Source organism: Sprattus sprattus, assembly GCF_963457725.1.
Source record: "Sprattus sprattus genome assembly, chromosome: 2".
In the NCBI taxonomy this organism is placed as follows: domain Eukaryota; kingdom Metazoa; phylum Chordata; class Actinopteri; order Clupeiformes; family Clupeidae; genus Sprattus; species Sprattus sprattus.
The window spans coordinates 52,612,732-52,623,440 of record NC_137921.1 but is presented as its reverse complement, the minus strand read 5'-3'; the positions used below and the strand labels follow the sequence as shown (position 1 = coordinate 52,623,440).

The window sequence follows — 10,709 nt, the reverse complement described above, 5'->3', positions numbered from 1 at the left end:
CACACACACACACACACACACACACACACACACACACACCTAACTGGCAAAAAATACACACACCTACACCAACCAAAACATAGGCTACACATTTCTGGCAAAAATGCAAAACCTGCACAAAGCGGCACATACACAACAAAAACACATCTACACCAAAACACACCCACACATATACCAAAACAAACCTATGTGCGCACACACGCACACACACACACACACACACACACACACACACATACACACACACACACACACACACACACACACACACGCACAAACCCACACGTATACCAAAACAAACCAATGTGCACACACACCGTCAGATGAAGCACCACTGCCAAACATCTCGATTCTGACAGAATGTCTCTAATACCATGTCTAGAACTCTCTCTCTCTCTCTCTCTCACACACACACACACACACACACACACACACACACACACACACACACACACACACACACACACACACACACACAACTGGCAAAAAATACACACACCTACACCAACCAAAACATAGGCTACACATTTCTGGCAAAAATGCAAAACCTGCACAAAGCGGCACATACACAAACAAAATACATCTACACCAAAACACACCCACACATATACTAAAACAAACCTATGTGCGCACGCGCACGCGCACACACACACACACACACACACACACACACACACACACACACACACACACACACAAACACACACACATACCTACACGTATACCAAAACAAACCAATGTGCACACACACCGTCAGATGAAGCACCAATGCCAAACATCTCGATTCTGACAGAATGTCTCTAATACCATGTCTAGAACTCTCTCTCTCTCTCTCTCACACACACACACACACACACACACACACACACACACACACACACACACACACACACACACACACACACACACACACACACACACACACACCTTTTGCAAGTATAACTCAAATGAAAGGAAATGAGAGACAGTATGAACTGCACAAACAGCGGTGAAGCAGAAAGCTGGGGGGATTTAATAAAGACACACACCACCTTGTGTCATTTAACACCAGGCACAGCACCCAGACCACCCAACAGAGCCCTAAAACATATCCAAAGATCCAAAAGAAAACCACCCTGAAATTACAAGGGGAAATACCATACAATAATGGGCTAAAATAGGCCCAACCCGGTATTAGTGTATGCTATACAATACAGGGCAGAATAAAGCTGCTCCAAAACTGGATATTAGGCCATTCTGTCCAATAACAGGACAGAATTAGTCCCAAAACCCGACCATTAGAGAAACATAAACACAGAGATTATGCTAGGGCTGCAATAATATCACAGAGCCATCATATTCTTCTCAAAACACACAATGTCTTCATATGTGCAGATGGCAATTTGCACTAGAAGGCCTCATATCAAATAACTTGTGTACTGGCACAGCAACTCCGTCATCACTAATGAGTTGTGACACATCACACCTGTACTTTACAAAAACCTGCCAGCTTGCTCCCTCCATATCGAATACAGAAAATAATAACAAGCTGCTTAAGCAATCTAGACTATGTTTAGCACTGGGCAACAACCTGCCACTTATGGAATCTTAAAGCGCATATGGCCTATTTATTATACATGGAAAGTTTGTTTTTCGCCCCCAAAAATAGAAGTTGAAGGAGCAGGCCATCGCTGGCATGGGCTTTAAAAAGCCTCTGTGCTTGTGCTTGTGTAAGCTCAGCGAGTCTGACGAGGTTCCCAATGCGTCTCCAGATCTGCGGTAACAAAGGCTGAAGACGACGGCGCATCCTCCAGAGAGGGCGAGAGGCAGCGGAGCTATTTAAGGGGGCGCCAGCGCCTTGGAAGAGCCAAGCGTCCGTGTCCCCAGTGTGACGTCACAGATAGTGCCATCGCTTGGGAGATGTCACGGCACAGAGTTTACCTTTTTTCTTTCTCTCTCTTTCTCTCTCTCACTTTCTTCTCCTATCTCTCTTTCCCCCACATCTCTCTTTTTCCCTCTTTTTCTCCCTGTGTGTGTGTGCGTTTGTGACTGCTCTCCAGTGTGAAAGTAGGTTAGGGCCAGGCTGCTATGCTGCCGTTGCTGTTCTGTGAAGGTAAGCGCTTTTGGGGAGCGGTGGAAAGCGTGACGCCTGGATCCTCCCCTGTGTGGAAGCGGCCGGGGCAGAGAGAGTTTAAAATAGAGCCTGTCACAGAGACAGGGAGAGAGAGAAAAAGAGAGAGAGAAAGATAGAGAGGGAGAGAGATAGAGAGGGAGAGAGAGTGAGAGAGAGAGAAAGAGACAGAAAGAGAGAGATGGAGAGAGAGAGAGAGAAAAAGAGAAAGAAAGGGTGAGAGAGGGAGAGAGATTCTTATCTATTACTGTATATGTTATTTTTTTCTTTTTTCTTTACGTAATTATTATAATTAATTAATTGTAATGATTTGTATTTTATTGAATTTTTTTTATGTATTTATTTGTTTTATTTTGTATTTACATAATGTATCTGTTCCTGTATTACCATTATTATTTTTACTATTGTTATTATTATTATATTGTTATTATTATTAGTGCTTTGGCAACAGTGTATTGCACATTCATGCCAATAAAGCCATTTAAATTGAATTGAAATGAGAGAGAGTGAGAGAGAGAGAGAGAAAGAGAAAGAAAGAGAGAAAGAGGGAGAGAGAGCGAGAGAGAGAGAGAATGAAGAGAAAGAGAGAGAAAGAAGAGAAAGAGAGAAAGAGAGGCGGCTTCTGTAGAAGGAGGAGAGACTCACTGCCTTTCCTTGAAGGAAAAGCATGCCAATGGGTCAATGACAAATAAGGCTTTAAAACAAATATTTTTAAAATTGATGTAATGCATGTTTTTGTGTTGAATGTGTTGAAACAAGTCTTATTTGATAAATAACTTTTCAAAGTGATTAAATTCATTTTTTGACTGTCTTTTTAACTTTACCGCCCAATAAATGTCAGGTGGCGCAACCAAATATTTGTAAAAATATATATATTTACCTACTATTAGCTCAAAGTGATTTTTTTAGCAAGTGTTCCTTAGTTTGTATACAGTGCCTAACAGATTATTATTTTGTGTTTGTTTTTTGTATTTACAACAATTTTAGATTATCGCACCCTAGTGCCAGGTATTTTGTAAATGTTAAGTATCCAATTTTACATTTAAAGACCGAAAAATTGTTTTATGAATATACAAAATTAATGTTTTCAATACAATAGCTATGCACATCATAGTTTGAAACCATTTGTCACTTTAATCTATTATTTATTGTCTTAAATACAAATGTTACCTGGTCGCACCACCTGACGATTCAGTTGTGCCACCTGACAACAGTAGTAATGACTGCATTTTTATTTCAAATACAACAAAAAAATATTTAAGTTAACAGTCTCTGCTGATGTTAAGGTAGTATATTGATGACATTTATCAAGGCTATTAAAAAAAAAGAAGTGAATTGATCAAAATCAGGATATAGGCCACAGGATCACATGCCGTATAGGAATAGGCTATAGTGCAACAGATTGATTAGATGTACTGTAATTGATTGTAAATGATCAACAACAAAGTCACACTCTAAAGTATCATGTTTTGATTTGATACTTTACTCCAAGGTTCTGATATCACTTTGAGGACATCCTTTGTATAGTCAAAAATGATATCAGCTGGATGGGCTGAGCAAAAAAAAGAGGGACAACTTCATCTTCTCTTAGGCTTTCTTTCAAAAAACCTGCATTCTTTGGCTTGGTGTGGCCAATTGTAGTGGCATTTGGCTAGCACGGCTGTCGAGCTTATGGTTGAAATGTTTCAACAGTTCTGTACAGGTTCCAAAATTTGAAAGGTCTGACAACTGTATAAAAGTATCTACTACCAAATCCAGGCTTGCATTACAGTTTATCATACCTTTCTTTTCTTTTTGCAAGGTATATTTGTCTTGCAGCTGGATAATTATGAGCTCCCTGTGTCGTGCAGATTTTTCTTTAGTTGATAATGACATCTAAAATGATTTAATATAATCATGAAAATGTTAGAAAGTATATACCATCTTTAATATTAAACTTATAAACATTTTAGAAAATGAATAGACAATCTAAGAGCCTTATATATCATATTATAATTAATAATAATATTATAAGGTATAATGTATAGTTTTAATTCCCTGCAGTTGCGCCACCTGACTGACTGGTTGCACCACCTGACATTTTCCCCACTAATTTCAAATTAAACAGGCCTCTAGTTGGACACCTGTATTAGTTTTTGAGTTCAAGTTCTTGTTCATTCATATAATAATTTAATGTAAAAAGAGCTTTATGATAAAATAACATTTCCCTAGTTTTACATTGGTTGTACCACCTGACATAGAAAGTGAACCAATCTTACTAGGAGTTGAAAGTAACTATTTTTATCAAAATTTGAGAGAAAATTACCAACCTTTTCAATCAGTCATAAAGGTCAATTGGGGTCCTCTAGATGATTCAATATCCTGTTTACTATTATTGACATTCTACTTCAGAATAAAAGACACATTTTTACGGTTGTGCCACCCTGACATTTGAGAGCTTACAAATTGCTGGACAAAAGTTTTTTAATTATCTCAACTAGATCAAAGTATTGATATCTGGAAAATTGGATTTATTTGAAAGGTTTCAAACATAAAATCATGCCGAATTTATTTTCATTAAAACACCATTTTTTAATACTTTTTTAGTCTGTTCATTTGCACGGACGGTTGCGCCACCTGACATTTTGGGGGTTTGAGATCCCAAAACATAAAATAATATCCTTTTTTCTGATTTCCTGAAAATGAATTCAAACTAAATAGATTTAATAGAATAAAGTGATGCATGTCATGAATTGATTCAAACTATTCAAAAAGAAAATGATGCAGTCGGACACAAAAATATGCATGACATGTCATTGACCCACAATACAGTTGAGTGAAAGGGGAAATCTGGTCAAAAGAAAAGAGAAAGGGAAGAGCTAACAGACATCTAGGGACAGAGTGTAGAGAAACTAGGATGCTCTCATAGGAGTGCAGGTCATCACATGCTTACGGCTACCCAGCTTGCTCATCCCCACCATACACACATGCAAGCACACACTCAAAATGCTTTTTGTGGCAACCTACAGCTGAGACAGTTACATGCAAGGGCGTGCACATGCAGGAATTTGCGTGCATATGTTCAGATGTGTGTGTGTGTGTGTCTGTATGTGTGTGTGTGTGTGTGTGTGTGTGTTTGTGTGTGAAGCAGCAGGTGCTCAGGGTTAAATACATGCGCGCATGTAACAGACAGCATCTTCCAAGTGTTTAGCTATATAAAAGTCTTCATCTTGGTGCAAATCAGCAACTGTCCGAGTCAACATCTCAGTTCCACAGAGGAGCACACTCACACTCACACACACACATCTGGAGATATGAATGCACATCCCTGCATGTGCACACAAATGTGCATGTGACTTGTCACAGCAGTAGGTTGCCATGGACAGCATTGTGTGTGTGTGTGTGTGTGTTTGTTTGGTGTAAGACATTTCAGAACTTCAGCTCTTGTACCCAGTGGATGGCTAGGCATCCCAGTGTGGTTACCCCGCCCTTCCCTGAATGTGCCCCAAGCCTCATGATCCCTGGCATTACAGCACAACCTGCTGTTCTTGGGCTCGACCCTCCATCGCGTTCCGTCTCTCCAGAACCGCGGCCCTTCCTGCTACAGCGCCGTGCCACCCAGCGAGCTCAGACGAGAGCCCGCTCCAGTGTGGCGGAACACAAGCAGAACCACCCACCGCGAGCTGGGCCCCAGTTTTTTTTTCCCTTTTGGAACAGAACAGAACAGAACGGAGCAGAATGGAGCTGAGCGGATCAGCTCAGACAGGCACGGCCGCTCAGACAGCGCGGGCTTTTCGGGCCGCCTCGACCCTGAAAAATTCCCCATTCATTTCCAGTGAGGTGCTTTTTGCCTCCACCTCCTCCCCCTCCTCCTCCCGTCTTAGGAAACCACATGAGAGAGGGTGAGGAAGAGAGGCCCGTGTGGTGGAGGGCAGAGGCAGCCATGTAAAACAGACTGGCGGGTGGAAGCTGAACACGTGCCTCGGCTAACTAACGCCTCGGCTGGGCTCCACCAGTGCGTCTCTGGGGGCGCTCATGCGTGCTGCCACACACGTAGGGGGGGCAGCTGATTTGTTTGTGTGTGTGTGTATGTGTGCGTGTGTGTGTGTGTGGATGTGGATGCTGGTGGGACTGGGGTTGCAGTTGTGTAGTGACTATGAGCTGTGGGTATGCATGCAAGATTACCTGTGTGTGTGTGTGTGTGTGTGTGTGTGTGTGTGTGTGTGTGTGTGTGTGTGTGTGTGTGTGTGTGTGTGAGTGTGAGTGTGAGTGTGTGTGTGTGTGTATATATGTGCCTGTATGCAAGACTGTCAATGCTTGTGTGCTGGTATGTATGGTTAGGGGGGAGTTACATAAGGGGAGGTTAAGAGTAAATTAAATGATCATATGGGTAGACCCATGTGTGTTAGTGTGCTAGTGTGAGAGTGTGTGTATCTTTGAAGAGTTTCAATAATATCATGAACTCTGCAACACAACATCTGTCTGGCATTTCTGCGCTTCAGACATATGAGTTTGTGTGTGTGTGTGTGTGTGTGTGCGTGTGTGTTTGTGTTTGTGTTTAAGGATGTGGTGCTACTGTAATGAGCTAATGAGTGGAAAGGGATGTGGTGGTCCATTTGTATGTGTGTGTGTGTGTGTGTGTGTGTGTGTGTGTGTGTGTGTTTATGTGTATGTGCGCATGTGTGCGTATATATGTGGTGGGATGTCTGTGGCTGTGCATGTGTATATGATAAATCATTATTAAATGGCAAACAAAAAAAATCCTATACTCAATAGTGTTTACTCTAAAGGTTAACCTCCCTCCATGGTCCAATTTGTGCATTTTATAACCCTTACTTTTAACCAAGAACGCAGCAACAGCAGCAACAATCTAAACCTTTTCAATCTTGACACCATACTAGCAATGACGCCTTATTAGCCGGCAGCATCTGTGTGTGTGTGTGTGTGTGTGTGTGTGTGTGTATGTGTGTGTATTGTCCTTATGGCACTGCATAGCCTGTGGTGACTGCACAGAATCACAGCAAAAAACGGGGGGGGCGCTTGGCTCCACAGAATCTCTTCACATCCGCATGTTTCTGAAGCAACCAGGGGAGCTGATGACAAATACAGGCCGGAGAGCTTTAGTTTTACAGGATCGTAAACAGGGCAACCTCCCCGTCCCATTTTCTTATCAAAGAGATTCATGAGTCTGAGCTGCACATTTGACAGCGAACAGTAACCTGATCCTGACAGTTCACCAGACCCAACAAAAAGACATGCTGGTTCATTACGGGAAATAAGACTTATTTCTTGGGGAAAATAAGACTCATGCACAATTTAAGCAATAAAATAACAGATCAACTCCATGAGGAGGATCTGATCTAGGGAATATAGTTCACTGACCTAAAAGTCACTCAAACTTGAGGTCAGCTATGGCAGATTTTTTTCCCCAGTTTATTTACACAGCACTATTTCAAAAAACCATCATCATCATCATCATATATCCCTGAACCACACTCCAAAAACAGCAAAACTATGGAAACCATGACAAGGTAAAAACATTCTCTGACCAGATAGTATATGCAAGGGCAGCAGCACTGACTATGAAACGACAGACAGATTCCCTCACCAATAGGAAAGTGGTCTTTCTGCCGCAGTGGTCTAGTGGAGCCAGGTGACTCAGAGTAAACTCACAGCACAGCAGGGCAACGGGGTCGGCCTAAACCACATCCAGCCCTGCAGGAAATGACATCGGCAAAACCAGGAGCGCAAGGGTGAATTATTTTGTCAAGAAAAGCTGGAGAGATTCAGGGGAAAACCGTAGATGACGGTCACAATTCCTGACAGCCTCGGCAGAAAAGGCCCAGCGATGTTTGTTTATGTGTGTCGGTCGAGAATTGAGAACAGGAAGACACAACACATGCTGTGAGCGAGAGAAAGGACCACTCAGTGGGAGTTTAAAAACAAAGAATGGAGAAAAAGAATGGAAATGAATATTTGTGTGCCAGAAAAGAGACTGTGTTTTCTTATGGTAAAAACCACAGCTCTGCCCTATGTAAGGTACTGCAGATCCCCTACCTAAAGACATACCCACAGAGTGAGAGACAAAAACACTCAAAATCTGATTTGGTGCTCACAGAACACTGCCTCTTGTTTGAGATTACACCCACTGCATACGGGTGAGGTGTTTGTGTGTGTGTGTGTGTGTGTGTGTGTGTGTGTGTGTGTGTGAGGGGGGCAAAACTGTCAACACAGCACACTTGACAAATGGCTCATTATGTTCAAGTGTTCCTGGACAGCAGCACTCCTGTCTACAGAGGTCAACTGTACTGATGGTTCTGTAAGCTATAACCAATAGCCTGTATAATCAAAGTCATAACCTAATTATGTACTTAATCATGTACACATAAGCAAGCCAAACACTCCTAGGCTCATGCTGAAGAAAATGGACAGCTAAGTTAAAGTTGGTGCGATCTGTGGCTGTGGTTAGATGACTGCTTCAGATGTGTGTGTGTGTGTGTGTGTCTGTGTGTGTACTGTATGTTAAGTTAACACTTAGTTGACATAATTTAAGGAACCCAATCACACAGCATGTTTACGTATAAACAGCATGAGAGGCAATTCACCTGCCCACCCAAGCCCTACACATGACGCAGGGTGTGATATGGCTCTGTTAGTGTCTCTGTAAATGCCCTTACTGGTTTTGTGCCAGGCAGCCTGGTGCCAAGACCCCCTCTATGTCAGGAGTGCGCTGCAGGTTGGTCAGCTCCAGCATGTCCACCTGTATGTCAGTCGTGTGTCCCGGCAACATAGGCAGTGCGGACAGTATTTTCTCCACAAGGTTATCACCATGGTGACCAACAGCTCCTGAAGAGGAAATAAAGATAGGTCAAAATTTTAAACTTAAAATTATCACTTAAAAAGTGCACTGCCTGTGGACTGGGCTAATGATTATCTTGATTTCATAAGAGAGCAAGTCTTATATACAGTGATTATGTTTAAAGATTGAAACTTTATATCCTCCATGTTTTATCCAATGGGCTAAAAAACATAAATAATAACAAGGAGGCTAGCATTAAGCAACCGTATGACATGAATACATGGATATTGCACCTGTTAGGTCTAACGTCCTGTCTATGAAAACAATTGATGCCTTGTTAGGAGCCGCCTTTCTTCTGTTTTTGGCTTGTGGATGACTGGCCAGCTCCCCCGCTATGAGACGGCTCATGGGTCCAACAGCGAAGCTCTCTTCACGAGTGTTGGTGCATTCAAACATAGCATTAAGCGCCGAGGCAAGGGTTTTAATTTGTATCTGCAGCTCTGGGGGAAGAGAATGTATGTCCACATCCAGCAGACTGCTAAATCTCTTCTTCTCCGGACGCTTTCGGTTGATGGATTCGAGGTCAGAAGGGAGCAACGGGAACAGCTGCGAGAAGATGGGTGAGAGGAGGAACTGCTGCGAAAGAGGGGCGAAGACAACCGGTGCATGCATCACCTCAGCGGTGTAATTCATGTCACCCATCCACTCGCACAGTTTCTCCTCGAATTGCTCAAACACTGGATTACCCTCTAGTTCCGTGGTGACTTTATTAGCAAGGAGATGAATAGAGTGAGGAACAGCGGTGAAGACAATACAGTACTGAAAATGGCTCATGGAAATGATGTCTTTAATGATGTCCGCTGTTCTACCTTTTAGTAGAGTACTAACCACGAACACAGCCTTGGGTTCGTTGTCTCCTCCAGCCTCAAAGCTAGAGAACTGCTTAATGTTACGTGCTCCAGCCTCCAATAAACTGGTTGCTCCACCATTCCAGTGAAGGTTCTCGCTGCACTTGTCATCCATGAAAACTATCGCTTTCTTTACCTTTGACAGCACCTTCTCCCACATTAAACCCGGAAAACAAGTGAAGCCTTCCATCGTCAACATCTTGACCGAAATAATGCTGTTTGAAACTATGTGAAACCACGAACACGCAGGCAATGACTGTATTAGAGAGGCACAAGTTTCATTTCATACCAACATAAACACACACATGCGAGTCTCTTAAAGGTGACGTGGCATCAAGCGTCGCGACAGATAAACGTCATAACATTCCGCCCCTACCATCATCCAGCAGCTGGGAGTTTTGAAAATGAGCATGCTTTTTCCCATGTGAATACGTTTTGAGAATGAATATGAATACCAACACCAAAACTAATTTGATTGAATAGCACAAAATGACAACATATGTTTTTTTTTTCACTTTATTTAAATTGTCCTAGGTACACTGTGTAATGTAGTCATTGAAAACAAATGAAATGCCTTATAGTGACCAATGTGCATTTGTCTAATTAAAACCATATTAAGAGTTGTATAGTTTGGTTTAACTTAAAGTTCATAAGGCATTCAATGTATCGAGTTCTTGTCATAAACTGCTTCTTGTGCTTCTCTGTATCCCTCGAGACTGTTGCCATGATGACAAACTTCTGTGAACTTCCTGTGGTCCTAACTGTAGGGTCGTCCACTGTCGGGTGAAAGGTGAACAGTGTGTTCCATAGAAACGTGTTTGATCCCTGTTGACTACGTTGTCATTTAACAGCTGGAATCCGGTTTCAACAAGTGTACGGATGTAAAGTGACATCTTTCTAACTGTTTCATACG

General features: G+C 42.2%; 1 protein-coding gene across 1 annotated transcript in view; it reads right to left on the bottom strand.

Annotated features, from left to right (window-relative positions):
• Positions 1-10,071, bottom strand: part of scfd2 (sec1 family domain containing 2) — a 150,021-nt gene extending 139,950 nt beyond the window's left edge. The window contains exons 1-2 of the mRNA XM_080858416.1: positions 9,182-10,071; positions 8,767-8,935 (exon numbers count right to left, since the gene is read on the bottom strand). Coding sequence (XP_080714542.1) covers positions 8,767-8,935; positions 9,182-9,995 — 983 coding nt within the window. The 5' untranslated portion in view covers positions 9,996-10,071. The remainder of the gene's footprint in view (positions 1-8,766; positions 8,936-9,181) is intronic.
• Positions 10,072-10,709: the final 638 nt, after the last annotated feature.